The sequence below is a fragment of the Zasmidium cellare genome (genome assembly GCF_010093935.1).
Source record: "Zasmidium cellare ATCC 36951 unplaced genomic scaffold M409scaffold_4, whole genome shotgun sequence".
Classification (NCBI taxonomy): Eukaryota; Fungi; Ascomycota; class Dothideomycetes; order Mycosphaerellales; family Mycosphaerellaceae; genus Zasmidium; species Zasmidium cellare.
In genome coordinates this window covers 849391-874936 of record NW_022986948.1, presented here as the reverse complement: position 1 = coordinate 874936, position 25546 = coordinate 849391, and the positions used below count along the sequence as shown (strand labels likewise).

At 53.8% G+C, this 25546-nt stretch overlaps 9 protein-coding genes across 9 annotated transcripts; 5 read left to right on the top strand and 4 right to left on the bottom strand.

Moving 5' to 3' along the window:
• Positions 1-1252: 1252 nt before the first annotated feature.
• Positions 1253-2230, top strand: M409DRAFT_18187 (uncharacterized protein; the record flags this gene model as incomplete). The annotated part of the gene is made up of 3 exons (XM_033804394.1): positions 1253-1576; positions 1638-1778; positions 1859-2230. The coding sequence occupies 3 exons, from the start codon at positions 1253-1255 to the stop codon at positions 2228-2230; spliced, it is 837 nt and encodes a 278-aa protein (XP_033672845.1).
• Positions 2231-4268: 2038 nt separating this feature from the next.
• Positions 4269-8654, top strand: M409DRAFT_18186 (uncharacterized protein; the record flags this gene model as incomplete). The annotated part of the gene is made up of 1 exon (XM_033804393.1): positions 4269-8654. The coding sequence occupies one exon, from the start codon at positions 4269-4271 to the stop codon at positions 8652-8654; it is 4386 nt and encodes a 1461-aa protein (XP_033672844.1).
• A 228-nt stretch (positions 8655-8882) lies between these two features.
• On the bottom strand, positions 8883-10577 carry M409DRAFT_18185 (uncharacterized protein; the record flags this gene model as incomplete). Its single annotated transcript, XM_033804392.1, has 1 exon — positions 8883-10577. The coding sequence occupies one exon, from the start codon at positions 10575-10577 to the stop codon at positions 8883-8885; it is 1695 nt and encodes a 564-aa protein (XP_033672843.1).
• Positions 10578-11127: 550 nt separating this feature from the next.
• Positions 11128-11621, top strand: M409DRAFT_35734 (uncharacterized protein; the record flags this gene model as incomplete). The annotated part of the gene is made up of 2 exons (XM_033810436.1): positions 11128-11239; positions 11302-11621. 2 exons carry the CDS (start codon positions 11128-11130, stop codon positions 11619-11621), a joined length of 432 nt encoding a protein of 143 aa, XP_033672842.1.
• Positions 11622-12397: 776 nt separating this feature from the next.
• On the top strand, positions 12398-13273 carry M409DRAFT_18183 (uncharacterized protein; the record flags this gene model as incomplete). Its single annotated transcript, XM_033804391.1, has 2 exons — positions 12398-12634; positions 12686-13273. 2 exons carry the CDS (start codon positions 12398-12400, stop codon positions 13271-13273), a joined length of 825 nt encoding a protein of 274 aa, XP_033672841.1.
• Positions 13274-13398: 125 nt separating this feature from the next.
• Positions 13399-15184, bottom strand: M409DRAFT_18182 (glycoside hydrolase family 13 protein; the record flags this gene model as incomplete). The annotated part of the gene is made up of 7 exons (XM_033804390.1): positions 13399-13697; positions 13762-14007; positions 14057-14239; positions 14292-14313; positions 14369-14597; positions 14649-15050; positions 15099-15184. 7 exons carry the CDS (start codon positions 15182-15184, stop codon positions 13399-13401), a joined length of 1467 nt encoding a protein of 488 aa, XP_033672840.1.
• A 647-nt stretch (positions 15185-15831) lies between these two features.
• On the top strand, positions 15832-16822 carry M409DRAFT_63480 (uncharacterized protein; the record flags this gene model as incomplete). The annotated part of the gene is made up of 2 exons (XM_033815621.1): positions 15832-16152; positions 16208-16822. The coding sequence occupies 2 exons, from the start codon at positions 15832-15834 to the stop codon at positions 16820-16822; spliced, it is 936 nt and encodes a 311-aa protein (XP_033672839.1).
• Positions 16823-17155: 333 nt separating this feature from the next.
• Positions 17156-19000, bottom strand: M409DRAFT_18180 (uncharacterized protein; the record flags this gene model as incomplete). The annotated part of the gene is made up of 5 exons (XM_033804389.1): positions 17156-17337; positions 17385-17799; positions 17850-18179; positions 18228-18884; positions 18941-19000. 5 exons carry the CDS (start codon positions 18998-19000, stop codon positions 17156-17158), a joined length of 1644 nt encoding a protein of 547 aa, XP_033672838.1.
• A 2755-nt stretch (positions 19001-21755) lies between these two features.
• On the bottom strand, positions 21756-25038 carry M409DRAFT_18179 (uncharacterized protein; the record flags this gene model as incomplete). Its single annotated transcript, XM_033804388.1, has 4 exons — positions 21756-22167; positions 22221-24650; positions 24702-24842; positions 24899-25038. 4 exons carry the CDS (start codon positions 25036-25038, stop codon positions 21756-21758), a joined length of 3123 nt encoding a protein of 1040 aa, XP_033672837.1.
• Positions 25039-25546: the final 508 nt, after the last annotated feature.

Sequence of the window (25546 nt, the reverse complement as noted above, 5' to 3'; positions counted from 1 at the left end):
ATACCTCACCCTTGTTGTTGTTTGCTGTTGCTGCTGCGGTTGCTGTTGCTATTCTGCTTTTTGTGTTCGAGAGCGAGGCGTTCTTGATTACAATGCTTGCTTGCACTGCCTTTTTTGCTGCTCTGCGTCGTTCGTCTATCTCTATCCCCCTCAAAAAGGACACCCCAGGGCTGGCTGGTCGTTGGTCGTTTTGGATTTCACGGGTGATCGCGTTGAATTATTACTATCTACGGCCTTCGCCAGCACGAGGAAGGATGAGGAAGGGCAAGCCGGCGCGAGGCGAGGCAGAGTTGGATATACCGCACAGTTAACGGCGGTAAATGTGGTTGTGTTGTTGTGTGCGAAAGCGGGCGTACTACTTGTTCTTGCGAGGGATTTGTTGCGCACAAGAGAGGGCGAGGAGGAAGTGGAAGATAAGAGAAGAGAGAGAGATATCTAACGTAGAGGGTCACAATCAATTGTACAATAAGGTTGTTTTTTTGTTTGAATCACAGACACGCATTCGCGATTTTATCATGACAACACTGTCGTCGCACTCTTAAGTCCCTCCTTCGATGCTTCGTTTACTCTCGCTTCAAGGAAGAGCTATGAACTTCCTTCTCTTCTTTCGTTCGGGAGACTCGATTCCTTTTTCCTGTCTTCGTTCGGCTGGCTCCTTACTCTGTCCCGTTTCGAGCGAGGTAACTTATACGTTCTTGCGAATGCGACAATTGCGGATGTACCGCGGATGCGCCTCCTCCTCCGGACATAAAACATGATGAGATGTTCTTCGAATCCAGGATTACTTGCTGTGAGGGGAAAAGACCCGGGGTTCGGAGCTGGTGGCACCGACTTTCAGTCTTACTTCTTACTTCTTAAGTTGTCTGTGCGAGCAAATCAACGACACCGACTTGACTCGACTCGACTCGATCTAACGACGGGAACGAGAACGAGACGTGTGGCGAAGGTGAGTTAGTGTGGGACCGGATGTTTGATGAGTGATGGGGTTTGGGGTAGAGAGGACGTAAGCTGATGGAGGCAGACCTCGAGCTGAGAACCTTTATCATCATCGTCGTGGACAGAGGAGAGAGGAGATATACCCTCGATATTCCGCCCATCAAAGTGGAAGATTCGTCTCCATTCCTCCTGAGCCGTCTAAGCAGCTTGGGGTGCAATCAGCAGCACTGTCGCTTGTTGAAAAGTCGGAGAGAGGGCAATCACCGAGAACAACCAACTGAGCCGTAAACCTGGAAAGGCAGCCAAGCAGTGAAAAATGTCTCCCTCCCCAACAACCACCGCCATCAACACCCTCACAGCCGTCCACGCGAAATGGTCATCCCTAGCCCCCACCCATCGCATCCTCGCCCTCCTGACCGTCTCCACCCTCTCCCTCCTCGCGGCGAGTTTCTGGCGAAAATACCTCCGCTGGAAAGCCCTCGGCGCAGGAGGACTTCCCTATAGTTTGAAGGGGTATTTGATGAATTTGGTGGTGGAGTGGAGGTTTGCAGAGGGAGATACGGTGGATTTGGGGGTCTATGAGAGGCCCGAGGGGAGGTTTGAGAAGTGGGGGGAGGTTGAGGAGGAGGAGAGGAGGACGGTGAGTGATTTTTCTTTTCCTTGCTGTTTTTGAGCTGATGCTGACTGTTGCTCTGGTGCAGGTGGCGAAAGGGAGATTTCTGAAAGGAGAGTTGAGGGAAAGAGGGGGCGTGAGAGCGAGGGCGAAGAAGTTTGTGATTCCGCAGAGGGAGAAGAGTTTAGCGGAGGTTGGTGTTGAACCTGCGGATGAGAAACTTCGCCAGGTGAGTTCTCCTTCCTACCTTCCCGCGCAGTCTTGGATCCTCAGTGTGGCTGGCTGATGATGAGGATTAATAATGTCCAGGCCTACCTCGATGCTTTCGATGCCCTCCACTCTGCCAACTCCAATATTACGGAATGGCGAACGTCCGTGCTGGAACGCCGCGGTAAGGCTCTGTTTCTCAAGCCATCCATGCCATTACGCACGCTGGATCAGCAGACGCAACGTGAGATCTGCCATATCCACGGCTCAGATCTCTCCGGACACGTCACGTTGTCTCTCGCAGACGCACAAGAGGTTATTGCCAAGGGGTGGGGCGAGAGGCATCGCCTGAGCGGGACGAAAATTCTGCCGTTGGGCTACACGATGATGTATATTCCGAGGTCTGATGAGGAGGTGGAGGTGTACGGGAGGATCTTTCAGGCAGGTATTGAATATTTGGCGTCTGCGGAGTGAGAGGTATATCGATGGGTTGGGTGTAGATCTCCATCGGTGCGGTGAAAGTTTTCTTACGAACAGTCGAATGCGTTGTTCAGTATCGACGTCTGTGGACGGGATTCCGGCTTTCTAGCCTTGGCGGCGTGTAACAAGTTGCAATTGAGCGGAAGAAGATCCTGTTCGTCCAAAGACCAGAGTGAAGGATGACGATTGCTCGGAAGTCTCAACTTCCATGTGAGCCGTGTTGGGTTTTCCTAGCGGCATCTTCCATTGTATCGGTACCTTCGAGCCAGTTTGGAGCGTATGGAGGAGACTTTCGTGCTGATCTATGCGCGTGGTCTATCGATAGGCAGGAACTTTTCTCACCTGAGATCTTGGCCTTATAGGGCGGCAAGCTAAGCTGTCGAATGTGGAGCTCTAGACGACCCATTCTGGCTTGGCATGCCTTTGTCGGGCTCGATCCCGTCGCAGTGGTGTGCTGAAGTCGTGCGGTCATCTATAAGCCCTGCATGTATTTCTTGGTCGTACTGCCAATAGTGATCCTTTGCGGTATACACAGGGATTAACGGCGACACCTGTTTGGCTCGTCTGCGTCCTGCATGAGTTAGCCCTCTATTTCAAATGTTCCTTGGTCGTACGTGGCCGGATGGGGTTGCAGTCGATCTGATGCAGCGCAGTCAGTGCATCTCCGGTTGGCCACAGTTCGTCGTGCTCTCCAGCACGCATGCATACGCAAGCCGCGATGATCGTCCAGTGAGCCGGTGGCGCACGCCATTTTGGCCTCGAACGGCAAGAATGACAAGAGTCAGCATGCAGCGCATCGAGTATGGATGTCCATCATAGCGACAGTGGAGGTGTGTAGCAGTGTAGGCATCACCAACGATAGAGCCATCTGGTAACTTGTGTGCGCACATTACGGAGATTGGTTGCTGCTTTGCGCTCCACGAAGGAAGACTTTTCTCCATGCGCTAGCACGGCATCCACCCGACCGGGGTAAGCCAAGCTTTTAGCCAAGATTTACCAAGCTTTTGCCAAGCATTGGTGCTCTACCTCACATCAAGCCCGTCAAAACACGGGGACGCTGCGAGGTATTTTCTACCCCGACTACGTACTCTTCACCGGCCAAACTTCAGCATCAATCGCTAACGATACCCGTCGTCCCAGGACACCTGGAATGAGCCGTCATGCTGCCAGCAAAACGGAATCCCCGAAGCCCTTGCAACGGCAAGACAGCGGCCCCGTGTCACGGTGGCATAGCCCTACTAAGCCTCCGTGGAGATGCTACCAAAACGGACACCGCAGCTTTTTATAATGCGCAGCCGTCTCGATGCAAAGGGAACCGTCCACGCCATTGAGTGTACATGTCATACAACGCCGTGTCCCTCCTGCTTGGACGGCGGCTGAGCGTTGGAAGCATGCACGTGGTAAATCTGGCTCGAGCTAAACTCGGCTATTGACGCGTGTGCAAAGTTTCGTATAGGCTCCCGTCAGAACTGTAGCAACTGCAAGATGCATCTCGCATGTTTTCGGTTCATCAGTGCATTGCCATTACCTAACTGCAACACGAACTGGTCGACATCAGACTATGTGGACGCAAGGGCAGCAACACTTCACTGACGACTGAATCCACAATTCTCACATCATGCATGCTGGAATGCAAATTTTGCACTCGTAATGGTGCACTCGTGCTGCAAGCCACGAAGGCGACAGGCCTGGCCGCGGTTATGGTTTGAGATGAACACTAAACAAGTCAGCTCACTGGTCATCTCGCCAGAGGGGAGTGCCTCATCCGGGATAGTACCTTATGACCCTTTGGTTTATGAAACTGCCGGGACACGTAATACGGGGCTACAAAGCCTCAGTCCCCCAGGCGCGCTCACTACAGATGGTTCTTGGTTCCTGAACACTTCCTTGTCTCGTACTGGGTCCACTCTTATCGTGCGTATACATTGATACAACCTGCCTGAGGTCGATTTTCTCCGATACGATACATCACCGAGGATCGCTCCATTTTGCCATTTGATCATTCTACCTCTCTCTGGAGGGGACCATATCAATGATTCCGCCAGTCAGAGCCAGTTCTGATTTGACTCTCGACGACCCTCGAGTACTCAGAGGGACCAGTACTCTTCGGACTGCACCTAATCCACCATCATCGGCAACAACACTCCCACAACTCTTCGCCCACTGGGCAAGGCGACAACCTAACAGTGTCGCCTACTCCTGCCAAACGGACCATGGACGCAAGGAGGTAACATTTGCTGAGGCAGACGCCATCGCCTCGTCGTTAGCAGTCCAACTCGCACAACTCCATCCAGACAGACATGCCAGCGACAAGGCTCCAGTGGTCGCCATCTGGCTCGAGAAGGGTCTCGACCTGATCCTCAGCATACTAGCGACAACATACTCTGGCGCAACATGGCTTCCCTTTGACCCAGATGTTCCGGTCGACCGTGCAGCTGTTTGTGTCCTGGACGCATCAGCGTGTGCCATCATCTGCGATGCAGCGCATTTGGACCGAGTTCGTGAGGTTGAAGAGCGTGTGGCTCCAACTCTTGCAGCCACTGGCAAGACCGCATTACACGTTCGCACCTTCGATGACCTCTCAACCAACGTTGGAGAGTCGTCATCAACACTGTCTCTCACAGCTCTTGCCGGACCAAGCCCACGAGACGCAGCATACTTGATCTACACATCAGGTACGACGGGGACACCCAAAGGTATCGCCATACCGCACTCTGCGGCCCTGACCTTCTCCTTGAGTGAAAGGGAGGTCCTCCAGACCAGCCCCGGCGATATTGTATGGAATGGCTTCAGCCCGGCATTCGATATGTTCGTGGAGGAGATGTGGATCACTGTCGCTGGTGGAGGCCATCTAGCAATCGGGACACGAGAGGAGTGCAGAGACGTGGGTGGTCTACCAAAGATCTGGGAAGCCCGGGGAGTCTCAGTCGTCAATGCTGTTCCCACTTTGATCGGCATCATGTGCATCTCACAAGCCGACAGCGACTCATACCTCATCCCGCCATCGATACGACTCATCAACCTTGGTGGTGAGGCATGCCCGCCTTCGTTAGTCGATCGTCTCTCGAGACCGGGCCTGCGGATCGTGAACACATATGGTCCAACAGAGACCACGGTCACTGCGACCTGGGATGAGCTGCAACCAGGGGTACCAGTCACGATCGGTAGGCCACTGCCATCATACCATGCCTGCATATTACCAATATCGGACGACGGAGTACCGGTACCTCTGGAGCCCTTAGAGTTGGGCGAGGGTGTCGAAGGAGAACTAGCGATCGGTGGTCCATGTGTTGGACTGGGCTACGTGGGCCGGACAGAGCTAACAGCACAAAAGTTCATTCAACACCCTCTCGCACCAAACAGTGGAGAGCGATTATATCAGACAGGAGACAGAGTCAAGCTGCAGGCCGACTTGAAGATTGTCTTCCTTGGCCGTATCGATACTCAAGTCAAGCACCGTGGATTCCGCGTCGAACTCGGCGAGATCGAGTCACGACTGAGCAGCCATCCAGACGTTCAAGCTGCAGCAGTCATATTGGCCAACGCGGGATCGGAGGCAGCTCGTCTGGAAGCCTTTGTGGTGATCAGGCCCGAGACTGTTCAGGACGTAGCCTCGATCAACCAGCTTGCGTCGCAGCATCTACCGTCTTACATGCGACCAGAGGAAGTCTACTTCCTGAATGCCAATGAGATGCCGAGACTACCCAGCGGAAAGATCAACTCGAAGGCATTGCATGAGTTGTCTGTCCGGAAAGCCGCAGAGATCTCGGCTTTGGCGCAAGTCGGAAAGGATGTCTCGGAGTCGATCAGTGGCATTGACGAGAGTAGCGCCCTTGGGATACTATTGACAACGCTGGCATCGGTCCTCAAGCATCCCAGCCACATCGATCCAGAAGCCGACTTCTTCAACGACCTGGGTGGTCATTCACTCGTGGCAGCCATGCTAGTATCACGCCTGCGGAAAGAGCCGATGTTCGCCTCCATGGGTCTACCCGATATCTACGAAGGCCGCACTCCATCCAACATCGCCGCACGGTTCGCCGTCTCGGAAGATGGTCAGAGCAGCACCATCGCAGGCTCTGAAGACTTCGACGAGGGCGAAGACACTGGTCCACAGACTGGAGATTTCTGGACATTCTCACAGACTAGATTCGTTCTCTGCGGCCTCGCACAGCTTATCCCGCTGCTCTTCCTCTTCTTCGTCTACTCCATCGAGATCCTGGTTCCATATCTATTGTTCGACTTCTTCATTCGAGACCGTGAAAGCATTGGCTACGCACTCTTGGCCGCATATGCCGTCTTCGTCGCTCTACCACCGGCAATGGGGTTGATCGCCATCGTCGGCAAGTGGCTGGTGCTTGGCAAGGCCAAAGAAGGAGAGTATCCCCTTTACGGGGTATACTACTTCCGCTGGTGGCTGGCTTCACGATTTGCTGCCCTCGCCAACCCCAAGCTCATTGCGGATTCGCCGCTCTACCCGTTCTTCTTGCGAGCTATGGGAGCCAAGATTGGTCGATACTGTCACCTAGGCGCTATGGGTATTGGTGCCTGCTGCGATCTTGTGGAGATTGGAGACGATGTGATCGTTGGCTCGGATGTCATCCTCTCAGTCAGTGTCGTGGAAAGAGGGAGATTGGTCCTCAAGAAGGTGACCATTGGCAACGAGGCCAGAATCGGCTCCAACACTGTCATCGAAGGCGGTGCTGTTGTGGATGAAGGCGCCGATGTTGGCCCCCTTTCCATGGTCCCAGACGGCATGCGCATACCGAGCTTCCAACGCTTCCACGGCTCTCCAGCACGATTCGACCGCGAGCTCAAGCACGACGAGATCGGCATTGCAAAACCCTCCCGCCCTTCGAAAGCTCGCTCGTTTGCGATGTGTCTTGGCCACACGTTCATCACGGTCTTATTACTTCCGCTGCTCTACCTCGTGCCGCAGATTCCAGGTCTGATGCTCTTCAACGTGGTCGATCTGCGCTCCGTGGGCCAGTGGGGACAGGTCGCCATCTTGTCGCTGCCTATTGCCTTCGCATACCAACTTCTACTCTTCTTCCAGCTGATTATCTTCCGCCGCGTCGTACTCGGGGTCATGCGAGAAGGCACGTACCGCCTTTACAGCCAATGGTACCTGCGGAAGTGGTTCATCGACAGACTCATGGATCTGGCTCTGGACGTGCTGCATCCCGTCTTCGCGACGCTCTATATCGTCCCCTTCCTTCGCGCTCTTGGCGTCAAAATCGGCAATCGCGCTGAGATCTCGACGGCTCGTGGCCTCAACTTCGAGCTCCTCGAAGTGGGCGAAGAGTCTTTCGTCGCCGATGCCGTCCTGCTCGGTGACGTGAAGATCCGAGGCAACGAGCTGACGCTCAAGAAGACGAAGCTTGAATCACGAGCTTTCGCCGGCAACGTCTCTCTGCTCCCAGGAGGCACAACACTAGCGTCAGGAACCCTCGTAGGAGTCCTCTCAATCGCACCACCACCTGAAAAGCCCCTCCCCAGCGGAACCTCTTGCTTTGGGTCACCACCAGTCCTCATGCCCGCCCGTCAGCGCGCCACCGGCCATGCTGACAACCTTCTCTTCCGCCCCTCCAAAGGCCGCATCGCAGCTCGCCTCGCGATCGAAGGAATCCGCATCGTCCTCCCTCGCGCCCTCATCATCTTCGGCCTGGGCTTCTCCCTCCAAGTCGCATACCTCGGCTACAGCGGCATCGGCGCCGTCAACACCCTCCTGATGCTGCCCCTTTTCTACTTCATCATGTTCGCCCTCCCCGCCCTCTTCATCACCGTGGCTTTGAAATGGCTCCTCATCGGCGCCTACAAACCCGCCGAATGGCCCCTCTGGTCCCTCAACGTCTGGCTGAGCGAGTTCATCACCAGCACCTACGAGACAATCACCGTGCCTCTCCTCACGAACATGCTTGTCGGCACGCCCTACCTCGCCATGTGCTTCCGCCTCTTCGGCGTCAAGATCGGCAAGCGCGTCACGATGCTGCACAGCGACATCACCGAGCACGACTGCGTGACCATCGGCGACGAAGCCATCGTCAACCAGCTCTGCGGGGCGCAGACGCATCTCTTCGAAGACCGTATCATGAAGATCGGGAATATCGATTTCGGGAGGAGGAGTTGTATCAAGCCTTACTCCATCTGTCTTCCTGGAAGCTCCCTCTCGGACGGGGCACAGCTTGGCAGTCTGTCCCTAGTCATGAAGGGCGAGACGTTGCCTGATAATACGGCTTGGGAGGGCGCTCCTGTTGTGCCAAGGGCGAAGAGGAGGAGAGGTCCTCTGCCAGCAGTATGCACCAACTCGTCGACCTCGCAAAGAACTTTGAGGGGCGGAAGCGAGTGCTCCGTGGAGGAGGAAAAAGTTGGTTCGAGTAAGGCTTCGACGGTGGTTGAAGGTCGGGCGACTCGGTAATATTGTTTGCTGTTTTACGGAAAAGTAACTTACATTTGACATTTAGCATTGGATTGATGGTCGTTTTGTGAATTGCATAATGGAAAAAGCAACAAAAGATCTGGGCATTTCTGGGTTTGATGGGGTTTTTGAGTACGCAGCAATCGTTGTCGTTTCCCTTGTGTTGTTCATGAGCTTAGGAGATACCAGTCTGAACGAGCATTTCCCTTACCTGTGACTGCATTCCTCTCACATCCAATACAAAGCATTCATATTCCCTCCGCCACGATCCTGAGAAACCATCCATCCGCTCTTCTCGTCCAGCATTTTCGCCCATCTCTTCTCTGCCGCGGACCATGCTTCCAGCGTGTCAATTCTCGCAAAGTACTCGTCAACTTCAAGTCCATCCACCAGGAAAGGTCCCCGCGCTTCGCAAAAATCTACTAGAATGTGGTTTGTGAAGCTCCTCACCGCTTGGCAGGACATCTCCCGATGATAGTTCGTGAGGGCGACGTTCTGGCCGTTTTGATCCACAGCCTCGTCCTCGCCGTCATCGATCCGGTTGTAAGCGCGACAGAAGAATTGCGTACACTGCCGGAACCAATCTTCCTCGCCTCTACCCGTCGGGAGATCCCCCCCTCTGTACTTCGGCAACGTATGCAACACGAAATCCCCCTTCAACGTCGATGTCTTAACCTCCTCAGGAGATCTCAGGACGAGAGACGCCATGGTCTCGACGACCATCAGCACGGATCGCGAAGCGGGGGACCAGACGTCGTAGATATCGCCGCTGAATCGACCGTCTCGCGGGAAGGGACTCAGCAGTGGTGTGTCCCAGTAGACTGAAGGAGGGCGGAAGGGAAAGTCGGAGGGGAAGATGAGGTGCCCCGAATGCTTTCCCGGGTAGAAGGTTGCGTTGGGGGCGATGATGGTCCAGTCGGCGCGGTTGTCGCCTTCAGAGCTGGGAAGGGTGAGGTATAGCTTTGTGGACGGATCGCCTGTGTACTCGGCCATGAAAGTGCCGCCGGCGAAGAGTTTGAGGTTTGCGTCGACGCTGTCTGGTGGACAGTCGAATTCGTCGACTAGAGTCCAGCCGGATTCGGCGCTGCGGTCTTTGATGGATCGTCTCATGAAGCGGAGCGTGTTCGCGTGCATAGACACTCGACGGGGTTCTTCTTGTGGCTTTGGTATTTCGTTGTTCCTCGCGTGGCCCAGCTCTTGAAGTTGAGAGATAGCAGTAAGGAGACGATTTCTTGCTCCAGCCTTTCGCTCCCCGTAATTCGCCCCTGGTGTGACTCCGAAGATCCCGTAGAGAGCGTAGGACATATCCTCCTCTCGCGTGGTGGTCCTTCCTTCCATCCACTTCAATCTCTCATCGATGCTGAAGCCCAGACTTGTCTTGTAGTCCGAAAGCGCCTGCAAGGGAATGCCTGTGATCTGTTCAACGTCTCGATCTAGATTCGGGCCAACGTTCACCGCGTCACTTCGCAACCCCTTGAATCCCAACAGCTCCCACACCCTCGTGACGAAGATAAGCGTTCGAGGCGCAACTAGCTCCTGTAGCGTCCAACCCCTTTTGAACCACTCACTTTCCCCAAGGTCGCCCGCATCGGCGACATCCGCGAGATACGCAATGCAGATATGCGAGTTTCGATACCATTCGAACATCAAGTTCACCGCTTCTGAAAGCTCGGCCGCGCTGTCTTGGTTGATACAGCAGGTATCGATCCATAACCATTCCACATCAGGAACGTGGTTTCGCACATACGTAGCGAAGGCTTCGACTTTTTTGTAACCGACACCATCTCTGTCTCGTTTCTTCATGAAATTTCTGAACGTCGTCTCGCCTCCGTTCATCCACCGGTGAGAGGCTGCTACATATTCTGGTGCTTCATCGTTGGGAAACTCGGTCAGTTCGAGAGTGTTGACGTTGACGAGTCTCATGTCGTTCAAACAGCGCTCTATGTTTCAAAGTCTGCATGATGAGGAGGGAAGACGATCGCTTCGATGCTCTGTGGTGTGATCAGGTGAGGTCTTGGTAAGGGGCTGCGACAGCTGCAGCGCTGCGACCACCGTGGCGTCTAGGCGAAGTGCCACAAGGAGGCCACATCGAAAACAGACATCAATCACCAGCGCAGGGCAGCAAATTATCAGCAAGTGTGCAGCCTGCCAAGGCAATAAAGACACCCAATTCCCTTGAGTAGCAAGGTAAAGTCGAGAAGCTCTTGTCATGAATCCTTCTGAGGCTGGAACGGGAAGCTGAACGATTCTGGTACGATTGTTAGGTAGCATAATGGAGTCGACGCAATTAAGTGGACGCCGCACCTTGCCACAATGCCGGGACCACAAGGCGCGGAAAAGCTGCTTCATTTGTCAGCGCAGAGGGAACAATACCCGAGACCATAGCCTATATCTTCAGTGTTTCATCAGAACATCAACAAAGACTCCTGTTATCTGTCGTTTATTTTCTGGACCCAGTGGGAGGAAAGCAGTCATGTCTCACCTGCAATACTATCACTACAAGGGATGGGGTGAAAAAGCTAGAGAAGTCCACGGCTACAGCCAAGCGGTCAGAGTAGGCGACAGAATCGAATGTGCCGGTCAAGGTAGGCCAAGAGCTTCGAAATGCCGTTCTCGACAAGATGAGTTGGATCTGATAAAGCATCAGGCGGTTGGCACCCGGAGACCTTCAAATTCTACCGCGAAATCAACGCCCAGATCGACCAAGCCTTCGAGAATGTCGAGCGCAACTTGAAGGACGCCGGTGGCAAAGGTTGGGAGCAGGTCTTCAGGGTCAACTCGTATCATGTGCCGATCAATAACGAGGCATTGGAGGCCATGACGAGGAATTTCAAGAAGTGGATGCCCAATCATAAGCCGATTTGGACTTGTGTTGGGGTGACGAGGTTGGGCGAGGATGATATGAGGGTGGAGATTGAGGTTGTTGCGCATGATCCGGAGGGAGCTGCGAAGGCGTCGTCTTCGTAGATGGTCGGGTCGTCTGTGTGTTGTAGCCAAGGAGCCACGTTTCGATGAGTGCGTGTTCCGGAAGAGAATCGCGCATCGCAATGGCATCCAGTGTATGAAATGAGGGCAAAAACATAGCAGCAACTTCTTAGTGAGGTGGATAAGATATTTTCTTCAATATCCGTGCAAATTAAAGAGGTGAAGTGAATGTTTTGCTTTCAGGACAGGAGAAAGGATTCTGGAGTCGTGATCAAATATCTGCGCTCGCTTGCTGAGACTTCTGGCACACACACAAATAGCAAAATGGTGCCGCCAAGCACGAACTTTTGGAGAAGCGGGCATCTTCGTTCCAACACCACCTCGACTGCGCTCTGCACACCTCACGCCGGACTACTAACCAAAGGTAAGACAATGATATTTGGAGAGCACGCTGGACGTTTCTCGCTACTGTTGCTGCTTTTGCCGCGCGATCTCGACTTCAAGAGCTGGGAGCAAGATGATGGATGGGACTGGGCACATGAGAGGGACTCTGGATCCTCTGCAAGCATGCTTTGAGGGAATCAGAACGGCAACATGGGAAACACGAAGAGAGATACGGAGAGGATGGGTCATTGCCATACACCTCATAGATCAACTGCGTGCAGATGCGATCGGCTGGTGGCATGACTGTCTGCAACTGGCAGCGAAGCACGCTTGGACAAAGCATTGGCAGCAACAGCAGCGAGAGGCTTAGTGCCTATCACGACACAAGCACACATGCTGATCCGATTTTACAGAGCTCCAAGCAGTAGCCCAAGATGCAGTCGCAAACCGCCCCGGCTCAGGCCATGAGCGGCCTCAACATCTCCAAGCGCAGAAAGTTCGTCGCCGACGGTGTCTTCTACGCCGAGCTCAACGAGTTCTTCCAGCGCGAGTTGGCTGAGGAGGGTTACTCCGGTGTCGAGGTCCGCGTCACCCCAACCGTCACCGACATCATCATCCGCGCAACGCACACTCAGGAGGTTCTTGGAGAGCAGGGTCGCCGAATCCGTGAGGTATGAGAAGAGACGACGAACCTGGTATGACCCTCGACTGACAACACACAGCTCACCAGCTTGATCACCCACCGTTTCCGCTTCCCTCCGGACTCTGTCTCTCTCTACGCAGCCAAGGTCCAGTCTCGTGGTCTCTCCGCCGTCGCTCAGTGCGAGTCCCTCCGCTACAAGCTCCTCAACGGTCTTGCCGTCCGTCGTGCATGCTACGGTGTGCTCCGCTTCATCATGGAGTCCGGTGCCAAGGGTTGCGAGGTCGTCGTTTCTGGCAAGCTCCGTGCTGCGCGTGCCAAGTCCATGAAGTTCACCGACGGCTTCATGATCCACTCCGGTCAGCCAGCCAAGGACTTCATCGACTCCGCCACTCGCCACGTTCTCCTCCGACAAGGTGTGCTCGGTATCAAGGTCAAGATCATGCGCGCCTCTTCCTCCCCATCAGACCCAGCCGGCGAGAAGTCTGGCGGCAAGGGTCTCCCCGACTCCGTCACCATCATCGAGCCCAAGGAGGAGCAGCCAATCCTCGCACCAAGCTCTCAAGACTACGGCGCCAAGGCCGCTCAGGCCCAGCAATACGCACAGCAACAGGCTGCGCAGGGAGAGGAGGCCGCTGAGGATGGTGCTCCACCAGCGCAGGAGTACTGAGTGTAACGTCATGGTCACGGAAATCGGAGTTGGCACGAAAGGAAGCGTTTTGAAAGGATTTCTATTTGCTTCAGGCCGGACAGCGCTTTTGTAGCGGTTCACGGCAATAACGAAAGCCAAAGTCTTCAATACCCACACATTTCACTTCCTTTGATGAAGTCTGCCTGCATCATGACAACTATAGCTCCTCCCCCAACATCTGCAGTAACTTCGCCAGCACTGTTTGCGGTATAGGCTTTGCAATTGATCACGTCCACAACAGAGCTGTTTGGTGAGAAGCCTCCGCCGATGGTGGTGTATGTCCCTCGTGGTTGACCAACACCCGCGAACGTGAGGATGAATCGCATGACGTCCTTGCGAATGGCGATCTGGGTGTCAGAATAGTTGAGCACGACATTCTTGTAATGTGTATAGCCCTCAGAGTCTGGACAAGCACGTCAGCACAATCGTCTCAAACGCCGCTGTGGCCTTGCCCATGTTCTACTGACGCTGCACCGTCCAAGTCCGGATCTGATTCAGATACGCCGTAGTATTGTGCAATTGGCTTGTGTTGTCGTACGAGCCGTTCTCGGCCAGCCACATCGCCTCTCGAGAGCCCGGGTCATCCCCTCCCGCCAGGTGCTGCTCCTGGCCTTGATAGATGATGGGGATGCCGTCTGTCAGGATCGTCCAGGCGATAGCGTTGGCGGCGACGCTCATGTCGGGGTTGTGACAGGCGATGCGGGGGTTGTCGTCTGATTCAGCATTAGTGTTTGGGGGTTGTAAATGGGTCGAGGGACTTACGGTTCTCGGTGAATGTTCCGTGAAAGTTGCTGTCGATGCTGTTGTTGCGGTCGAGGTAGATGTTATACGCAAGTTTTTCGGTGCTGGAGAAGCCGTTGTAGATGAAGGTTTCGTTGAAGGAGAAGTAGAGGGGGTAGTTGATTATGCCGCCTCCATTCAGGACTTGTTGGTAGGGGTAAGAGTCTGGAGGGTTGTTAGTATGTACTCGTTTCTGAAGGGGTAGGGATGTGCGTACAGTCTGGGTCGTTGTTGCTTAGCTACTTCGTCGTCAGTTGGAGATAGTTTTGTATTTGGAGTGGGTGACTTTCGTACCTCTCCTAGACAGTAGACACCGGCAGCTTCGCAGAATGGTGGCATGGAGGCTTTATTGACATTTTTCACGGAATCAATGCGAAGACCGTCGATACTGTAGTTTGCAACAAGCTGAGAGATCCAAGTAGAATAGGCATCGATGACGTTTTGGTCCTCCGTTCGCACGTCAGGGAGATTGCTATAGAGCCAGCAGATCTCTGCAGATGTTTGATTGTCGTAGTCAATCTCGCTGTTCCATGTCAGTAGGTTTGTTTTGTATATCTGAGATCGTACGCTGTACCAGTATGGATGGAAGTAGGACTCATCATCGAAGGGATAATACTGCGAGTAATCGACGCTTGGGTCATTTTCCACCGAGCCGAAGTGATTCGTCACAATATCCACCATGAGATACATGTCTCGCTCGTGCAAGGCATCAGAAAGGTCTTTGAGATCCTGCTCAGTGCCAAAGTTCTCATTTAGAGCGTAGAGATCGGTCTGATAGTAGCCGTGGTAGCCTGTTGGAATGTTCTTGGTAATCGGCGATATCCAGATGGCGTTGAAGCCCATGTCGTAGATGTATTCGAGCTTCTGCTCGATGCCTTTCCAGGTACCGCCGCAGTACTCGTTCTTGCTCACATCGCAGGGTGATGTGAGGTTGTTGTCTGTTCGGGCGAACCTGTCGGTTAGGATTTGGTAGATTCTGTTGATGTCAGATTACATTGTTTGAGCCCGTGTGAGCTCCGCTTACGATCGGCCTCGCCATTCATCTGGACTTCTGGCAAGAGACGTCGTAATGTGGGCCAAAAGATAACAGAACGCCAAGGGAAGATGCATGACGGTCAAGAAATGGGAAAAGCGTAGTGGTAACTGCCTCTGCTTCCTAAGTCCTCTTTACCTACTGAACATGTACTGTGCATTCGCCATCCTCGGAACTCGAGCTGACGGCGAACATGACGATTATAGAAGGTAGCTCGTCATGGTCGCAGCGCTACAGTCATGTGGCATGCTGGCCTGCAGGTTGCTCTGGAGTCCGCCAGCTCCAGGTGTCAATATTACTGGCCCGTCCACGTAGCTTGGGATAACAAGGGAGTCGTAGCTGTTTGTCAGTCTGCTATGGAAGAATGGAGTTGGCTCGCATGTCTTTCAGGTACGGATGTATCGTCTCAAGAGATCCGAGAGACAGGAGACGGGAGATGGGGTCGCAATAGAGTTCCGAAAAAACGCTAGTCGGGAGCAGCCGTCACAATCCGTGCACCTGCGCCTAGGATCCTCTTCGATTCTTGGACGTCAACAGACACGCGACTTCTACCCAACATCAAAACATCCTCCTCAAAGTCCTCCTCTTGAGCCCATCGACTCGTCATTTCATTCGCGTCAGCTTCTGTGCTGTCACCACAGACTTCACATCTGCTCAACATCCGGTATTATTCGCGAAGTCAAGGAACGCGTACTTGCATGCATTAAGCATGCTGCCCGACGAAATGAACCCAAGTACGGCTTCGCCCGCATCTGCTCGTTTGCACCCCAACAACCAGCATCGTCGTGTGCTGGGAGATGTGTCCCCCAATGTCAGGCCTGCGGCACCGACTGGCACATCCGGAGGCAAAATGTTGTCGGGAAGTCCACTCAAACGCAGCTTTACCGCGGCCATGGAGGGCGGCCAAGGCTTCCGCTATCTCAAGAAGCGAAAGTTCTCTATCGACTCCCCGTTGAGTCAGATGATGACGTCCGAGGAGGCGGCAGTCGCGCAGGATATCAAAATCGAACCAGGCCACGCACATCCACCCAGTACTATCGATCATGTAAGTCTTATGGGATTCCAAATGTCTATGGCTTTGAGCTTATGTCATACGCAAGGACAATGTGCCTATGATACTGCAACTCGATCCTACACGGCCAAACACGCCCGCCAGTTCAGCCAACGGGGACGAAGACGGTCAGGAATCCTCGGCCGACCGCAGATCATTCTCCTCGTTGATCAATTATGATCCATCCTCACAAACAGCACCGAGTTCTCAGCAGCCATCCGGCCTTGTGTTCAACGGGCCATCTTACGCCGAAGTACTTAGGCTACGACTCCGTCTAGCGCATTTCAAAGTCCGAACAAATCAAATCCACGTGCCGTTAAGCGACCTGCACGTGGAGGAGGATGAGCAGGAACCGTCAGCCTCCAAAGATGCAATTGCAGGATTACAGATGGAAGAAGAGCCAACCGCATCACACCATTATGCGCCGAAACTACTACCCGCTCCAATCCTACGCCCAACTCCGTACAGCAGTCGTGTGATCTACGACATTCCTGAGCCGTGCTCTCCACCACCGGCTGACTCACCGGATAAGCTGCCGTATGGCTCAACTCTCTCGACTCCAAACAGCACCAGAAGGACCGGCCCCGACGAACAGGAGCTGACAAGCAGCATTGTCAAAGGGCGCGTGGCTGAGGGACTGCTAGGCCTTAGGAACGCGTTCTAACATGGCATTACCTGAGATTGGGCCGAAAATATTCGCATCATATGCGAGGTCCAATGTCTCGGTCATGCGGCCCGTTTGCTTGTAACGAGAGGCGAAGCCGCCTTCTGCGAGCGCTGCGATCGCCTCTTGCGTGGCCGACATGTCCATGCACTGGGGATGCGCTCTTGCAACATCCATGGTGACGGCTGAGATATCCAGTGCGCTTACGATATCGATCTCAGTGAGCATGGACGGACTTGCTGGCGTCGAAGGGCTACCGCTATCTGCAATGACGTGAGCTACTTGTTCAAAATCGTAGCTCGCGCGAACATTCACGATTGCTCGCAACTGTTCTCACGGATCTGTCACAATCGCACCTGCTCTGATCCGACTCAAGTCTGTCTCATGAAGTCCATATCGCTCGGCGATGGTGTCCAATCTTCCATTCAGCCACTTGCGCTGAAGAATTGAGATGCATCTCATTTGAGCCGAAACGTAGAGCGGCCAGATGAGGAAGTATGCACCGCGTTGTTTTCCTGGGTCGAAAATCAGCCAACGTCGCAGACATGGTAGAAAGACCTACCGGGCGCCTCTGCTCTCTGCTTTGCGCTCGCCGATGCTGGTTTCTGGTTGCTATAGCCTAAGTTGAAAGGCACAGAAGCCGCAATGTCATCCACCAGATACTGGACACGATACACAGCGGCTCTGTACCGTCTGTCTTCCTTGTAATTATCTGGATCCAGCCATCTCAACGCACCGATCACCACGTTGGAACAGAGCAGCTGGCTGACTCTGTTGTTGTTACGAATACTGGCAGTGTGCACATCTCGATAATCATGGACCGGACCCGGCCACAACTCAGTGGCCTTGACATTCTCGTCGCGAGGGACTGCCGTAACATGCATCACTGACTTGTACCCGAATTGAGCCGGCATGTTCATATCCCATCGGTAGAGCTCGTTCTGGAGATCGTACGCCTCTCGGAGCAGCTCGTCCACCTGAACGAATGTCAGCGCGTGCCTACTACAACGCCGTCATCTCCACATACCTGCTGGAATGTGGTAGGAGTGCGCTGAATGTCTTCATCCAACAACGTCTTTGCTCTTGATAGGACGCCCGGCATTTTCATGCTACTCTTTATGCTGCAAATGGAGCCCTTGCTTGAATCGCTCGTCCAGCCCTCAGGACCAGGAAAGTCGCCAATTGATTCTCGTCGCTGGATTGCGTCCATTAGCATCTGGGTCCTCGTCGCACGGAACAAGACCAGAGATTGCGGATCTTCGAATTGAGCTGTGCCTCTCGCCTTTGCGATGCTTACGGCGCCTTGGACGTGTTTGCTCCAATTCTCTATCGAAGGAGAGCTGACGGACTCGTACAGCTTGTACGCAATCAGCATGCGTCGTCAACTACCCTTTTTTTCACTTACCGCAAAGAGCAGAATCGTGAGGAGTGTCTCGTCGGTCAGAGCTTGCTGAGAATCATTGATCGCCTGCTGCGTCGCCTGCAACGCTATGCCGTACAATCGATCTGCATGCTCAAACAAATCCCTGCTCCTCCCAGGCATTGTTGCAACAGTCCTCACCGCAATCGCCTCTGTGGCCATGTGCAATGGAGACCGACTTGGCGACGCTAAAAACAGCGGGATCAAGACATCGAAGAAGCCATTGCTTGACCCCGAGGCGCTGGGGCGCGAGACAACGTTGCTGAAGAAGTATGCGATGGATACATTCTCGACAGATGGATTGAAGTTCACCTCTCTGAGGGCATCCCAAGTCGCTACGGCGGACAGCTGCGTCGGTTCCTCTTGTGTAACCGCTTGCGCTTGAGGATCATTGCTGGAGCCACTCGCTTGTCGAGACAATGTCGGGTCAAGAGTTTCTTGTGTGGGAGACTTCGGCGTTGAGCTTGCCGATTGACGACGCGAACTGCTAGCCTGAGAGCCGCGTTGTTTCTTTCCTCGTGTCGCCTTGCGCGTGACATTCGCTGTTTCGTGTTTGAAGAGGAGGTCGAGTTGATCGGGATAGCCAGGACATTCGCGACCGAGTTTGATGCAGTTCATGCAACTTGGTTTCGTCTCGTCACACTGCCCAAAGGATCAGTCAACAAGGCATTGCACCCATTTCGACCATGCTGTCTCACCTTCTTGCGTCGCTCCCTGCAGCGGGTGCACCCAGACGAAGGCTTGCCACTGTACACCATGTTTCAAGCCTGTGTTACTTGTACTGAACAGCACTATGTTACTGATGACAAGTCAGGAGAAGAAGGATGATATGAGCAAACGCCAAAAACCAAAGACGCGGAAAGGATTTGATACAGCAGAGCAGCCACATCCGAACTTGTCCAGTGAAGCGCACTTGATGGTTATTATACTGACCGGCATGATATCCCAGAGCGGCGCCGACGTGTGCTCTCATGCGAGCCTCAATGGTGGAGAGGATCTGGACCCTCACCAATACCTGTGCATGCACAGATTTGTCTAGGGCTGTACGCGGAATCAAGGCAGCACCAACACTGCAACAACACCAGCCTTAAACCCAATCCATGCGATTATCCGGTCAGAACCGTCCGTGTGTACGTGGTGTCGATTCAACAAGCTGAGGGACACGAATGTGGCAGAGCGAGCGAAGTAGGAACGGCATTAAAGGGCATATCAGCGCTCCGACTTCGTTAGCCAACCTGGACCACCGCCAACCAGCAGCAGCAGGCTGCGCGATGGAAAGACTGGCGTGGTTCAAAGAACTTTTGCCCTTCGGACAAATCGCAAACTCAAAGACGACGGATTGACAGCATTGTGCATACAGGCAGGCAGCATGACTAAGTCCTGGACGGAACGATCTGCCAATGTGCAGCAGCACAGCCCGCCCGGTCGTCCAAAGCGCATGCTCATCCTCCTCGCTTGTCAGGAACTTAATCATCCTTTGGACCCTCATGCAGTCGTCTCGTCCTCTACTGCGCACACCACAAAGAGATAGGGCCTCATTACCGGGTACTTTTGCAGAATTACACATGATGTGGCTGCCTCCTGCCCTCGCATTACTCTGCCGCATCCTTACCGCGTAGAGTGCATACTAGCCGGTACCTGGATGAATCTCCCTCTACCATCTCAATCCGGAAGGACGACACAGACACAAACGCGCCTCAGCTCGTCCGCGTTCCGGCTCAGCCCTACCAAACCACGGCTTTCGAAGTCTAGTCATGCACCCACCCGGTTACTAGCAACAGCCTCACATCAACCAAGCATTCTTGCTAATGTAGTGCACTGGTATCTAAGTAGGGCCATCTCCGCGCTCGAGGCTGAAAGCCGTCCTAGACTTTGTCATCAAACCAAACCAAAGCCCGTCGTCGAGGATCCATCCTCGTGGTATGCTCTGCGACAACGCCTCGACTCGTTCGTTCGTCAACACCGGGTAGATCTATCTTTGCGAACCGGCTTCGTACCGCGTATAGACAGATCACGCCTTCTCCATCCCCACACGACGACGCGACGCGACGCACACACGAACAGGACCCTAATCGCCACCTCTGCGCGGCTACGATGAACCGACACTCATCTCAGCATCAACTTTCAGCATCCGTTCATCCTTCCCAAAACGGAAATCGCTAAAGTTGGTCCTCCGGAATCCCGACTTACTCCGGCGTCTACTACTTCTAGCCCTGGGGGTTTTTGCGAAAGAGGTAATCAGTCAGTCAGTCTGTCTGTCGTATAGACAATTCCAAAAAGATGGAGGCTTTCTTTCTCTGAGAAATTGGAATTGTCGAAACGGGCTCGATTGGGATGCCTACCCGACAGACAGACAGACAGACAGACAGACAGTCTGCAGACTCACCAACTACCATCAGTCATATCCCAGAAATGCAGAAATGTTAGTCACCATCCAAACCACAATCATCCTCCTCAAGGTCCCTATCCCATCTCAAATTCTTCTAATCCCCGTCCCGAACCCTCGCATCTCCATCCCATCCGTCTTCGGCGTCCTATACAAACTGCGCCTCACCACACCTCAACACCTCCACAAAAAGAGACCCAAAATCTCCCTGTAGACAGCCAGACAGACAAAAGCACCCCAAGGCCGCGTGGCGAAACATGCACGCGACCCTCTCTCAATGTTTCTTACAGACACACGCAAAAACGGACATCATCCTGCCCGTCTTTCCGAAGAAAAGGACCCTGACAACTCCCCCTGTGCCCATTCCCGTCCCCATCCGAAGAAAGCGAATCCCCCCAAGCTGTGCAAGGAAAGTAGATCTCGTATACAGTACAGTACAAACGCAGCAAAACAAGGCTGTGGTACTACTGTAGAGAGGCACTGCCACAATCGTCCACGTAACGCCACGCAACCCTTACCACCCGCATACTCACTCTCACTTAACCCTCTTCCTTCCTCTCCTCTCCTCTACTGACTGTAATGACTCGCTTGCATCGATATCGGCTCGCCTCCCCGTTTTTCGGCCCGCCTTGTCGTCTCTTCTGTCCCGTCCACGCAACACACAACCACAAAGACGGAACCTCCATCTTCCGCATCTCATCACAACCACAACACACCAAGAAAGAACCGGCATCGTCGACACCGTCCACGGAAGAGAATCTAGAACTAATCCGACATGCATGCATGCGTGCGTCACCCACGCATCGTCGTCGTCGTCAACAATAAATGATGCGTCGTCTCAAGAAATTTAAAAAAACGTCTTCGTACTCGTTAGGTATGCGCTGCGTTCCGAATTCGGCTCGGATCTAATGCACACGAAGTCCTCTCATCGTCTAGGTCTGTATCGTGTTCTTTCTCTAAAAACCTCTAGGTCATCTAAAGTCCCGTCCGTTCCAAGCCACCACCCTTGTCATCATCATTGTCCATGCCCATGCCCAATGCCCATATCCATAATCTAGCTCTATTCATCACACCTCACAAAACAAACTCCAAGGAATGCAGTATCGTAGGTACAAGAAGTTCGCCGCTCAATGATCATTCGCGCCGTCATTCTGCGAAGCCAACTCATCTGCCATCTCTTGACTCTCATTGCTCTTGATTCTCTGCAGCTGGTCTTGGACGTATCGGTTGATTGGGTCGTCAGGGTCGTCGTGAGGGATGCCGGCCTTGGGGTCGTCTTCCTTGTAGATGGACCACGTGCGAGAGGGCTTGCCGTTTGCGATGGGCTCGTCGTCATCTTCGTCACCGGCACCACCATTCGTCTTGTCGCTGAAGTCGCTGCGTTGGCCAATGGAGCGGGTTCGTGTGAGAGAACGAGCAAAGCCAGTTGGGCGACGTGGACCAAGCGAGGCGCGACGCTGCCGGCTGAACGTGTCGTCGAAATAATGCTCCGCGGCAGTAGACGGCGTGCGTGGCGTTTGGGGGAGACGGCAGTTGGTTCTGGGAGGAAGTCAGTATAGATCTTGCACACAACGATTGATGGATGCACTCACCCAGTATCTTGGATGATCTTGGCCATTAGACCAGTCCAACCGCATTGATGCGTGGCACCAAGACCACGTCCAGTATCGCCATCGAAATACTCGTAGAACCACAAGTAGTCCTTCCAGTTTGGATCAAAGTCGAGAATGTCGTTCCCGTCGTGGATAGCGCGACGTCCGTAGTTGTTGGTGGCCATCAAGTGTTGGAGTCTGTGTTGGAGCTCCTCGGCGACATGACCAAGATGCATGTATTCGCCAGAGCCGGTTGGACACTCAACCTTGAAGGTGTTGCCGTAGAACATGTAGAACCGCAAAAGGGACTCAATAAGTAGGAAGTTCACGGCAATCCAGCAAGGACCTCGCCAGTTGCTGTTGCCGCCAAAGAGACCACTGTCGGAGTCGCCAGGAACGTAGCTGACCTGGTATCTCTGGCCGTTGACATCCATGGAGACAGGATGGTCCTTGTGGTACTTTGACAGCGATCTAATGCCGTGGTCACTCAAAAACTCCTTCGGGTCCAGCATGTACTTCAGAATGGATCGCAGACGGTCCTCGCTGACAAGGGAGAGAAGCAATCGCTGGTCCTTGCCTCTCCGCGTCATGCTGGCTACGTTGCGCTCGGTCATATCGTGCTTGTTCGTCATGAACCATTCAAGACGCTTCTTGAAAGCCGGAAACTTGTTAATGACTTCCGGTTCGAGAGTGAGAGTGGCGTAGCAAGGAATCAGACCGACCAGCGATCTGACGGGCATCTGGTGAGACCATGGACCGCCCCATGAGATCGCATCGTAGTAGAAGCCGTCCTCTTCATTCCACAATGACTTGGCTTCACTGCCATGTCGGTACTGCATGGCGTCGGAGATTGTGATGAAGTGCTCGAAGAACTTGGTGGCGACGTCTTCGTAGATGCGGCGATGCTTGGCGAGCTCAAGGGCGATGTTGAGCATGCTCAGACAGTAGAAGGCCATCCAACCAGTGGCATCGGCTTGTTCAAGGGTACCACCAGTGGGCAATGGATCTGATCTGTTGAACAGGCCAATGTTGTCGAGGCCGAGGAAGCCACCTTCGAAGATGTTCTTGCCGTCGAAGTCCTTGCGATTGCACCACCAGGTAAAGTTCATCAGAAGCTTGTGAAAGACACGCTCGAGGAAGTCAAGATCTTCACGGCCGTGCATCTTGCGCTCAATCTTGAACGTACGGAAAGTCGACCAAGCGTGGACTGGAGGGTTGACGTCGCCAAAGTTCCATTCGTAGGCAGGAAGCTGGCCGTTGGGATGCATGTACCACTCGCGCGTGAAGAGGTCAAGCTGCTTCTTCGCGAAATCCGGGTCGATCATAGCGAGGGGGATGCAGTGGAAGGCGGAATCCCAAGCAGCAAAGAATGGGTACTCCCAGGAGTCAGGCATGGAGAGGATATCATCCAAATGCATGTGCTTCCATTGGGCGTTCCGGACTGACTTCCGCTCTGGTGGAGGCGGAGGCATGGCTGGATCGCCGTTCGCCCATTGATCCCAGATGAAGTGGTAGTATTGTTTGCACCACATCATACCTGACAGAGCTTGTCGCTGGATGTTGCGAAGATCGTCGGACATCGGCATAGGGTTGACCTTGAAGTAGAACTCATCTGCCTCGGCAAGACGCTGCTCCATGACCTCGTCGAAGCGCTCTTCGTCCAGGTAGCCTTCATCGTGCTTGGTTGAAATGCGGAAACGAACAACAGCACACTCGCCAGGAGCGACGCCACGGCCTTGGTCAAACGCATACCAAGCACAGCTCTTCGTGCCGAGCTTGTGGGGGTTGCATGCCTTCTTGTCTCCGTGAACAACACGCTGGTGGAAGGCGTCCTTGACGTAGGGTGTCTTGTTGTGCTTGGAGTCCCAGAGCTCGACAAAGTTGGTGTCGTTGTCTGTGAAGAGAAGCTCAGGCTCGATATCGTGCTCGTTGCCGCAGCTATTTGGAGAGGGAGAGCACTGAAAGTAACGTTGGCCAAGCTCGCGGTGGTCAATCGAAGCAGTCAGAGGGTCGGTCTGCTTGATGGTGGGCTTGTACGAGTCGTGACCCCAAGCCCATGTATTGCGAAACCACACGTGGGGTAGGATGTGCAGTTTGGCATGCTCTGGGCCGCGGTTGTATGCTGTGCAACGGAAGAGCAGCTCATCAGGCTTGTCGGCCTCTTTTGCAGTCTCGATGAAGATGTCCCAGTACCGGTTGTCCTTGAACGCGCCAGTATCGATCAACTGGTATTCCTTCTCTGTCTTCGATCTCCTGGCATTCTCCTTGATAAGGTCTTCGTATGGGAAAGCAGACTGAGGCAGCTTGTAGAGGTACTTCATGTACGAGTGGGTGGGTGTATTGTCGAGGTGGAAATGGCACTCCTTGATGGACTCGCCATGGACACCTTGTGGGTTTGAGAGACCGAAGAGACGTTCTTTGAGGTGGCCACTACGCAAAGTCAGTACTTCGCCAAGGACAGCATCCCAGCAGACGACTCACTCCTTCTCGTTCCAGAAAGCAAAGGCGATGTTCATGCGGCCATGAGTATCCGAGACACCAGCGATACCGTCCTCACCCCACCGGAAAGCTCGAGCACGAGCCATGTCGTAGGTGAAGGAACTCCAGGCGTCGCCATTGGAACTGGCAGACAAGTCAGTGTTTGCACAGAGAGTGAGACAGATCGTTGCGGCACTCACGAGTAGTCTTCTCGGACCGTTGCCCATTGTCGCTCTGCGGTATAGGGACCCCACTGCTTCCAGTACTTGGTCCTCTCACGGTCCTCCTTCAGTCTGTTCTCTTCAGCGCTCACGACTTCCTTGTTGTCGGCGATGACCATGATTGCGGTGTTTGCGTGGATCTGAGGGTGGGTTCGTCAAGAGTCGTTGGTGATGATGGATGAGCTGCAGTGCAGGCTCTCGAGCCGCAAGGAATGCAGCGACTGAGGTAGGTTTCGTCAATGGGGTGGTTGTTTGGTGGGCGTTTGGGTGAGGGGACAATGCAAATAGGCAGGCAAAGATGGTGACGATGCGGGCAAACTATGGTACAAGAGATGGATGTGCGTTTCGAGTGCGGTGGGCGTTGGAGGATGAGGAGGAGTGTGGGAGCGATTGAGGATGTTGACAAGAGAAGGACAAGACGCAGCAGCAGTAGCTCTGAGAGACAGATGCCAGGCACAAGACCTGCCAGCAGTGAGGCTCTCTTGCCGGACGGTTAGCGATTTTCACCAACGCTCGTGGCAGCCACAACTGACTTTCTCGACGCATGCACGCTGCCGACAGTGGCTGCATCGGCCTAGCGCTGCTCAACCGATTTTGTGTCCGTTCCTTCGCCAGTGACCGCAACTT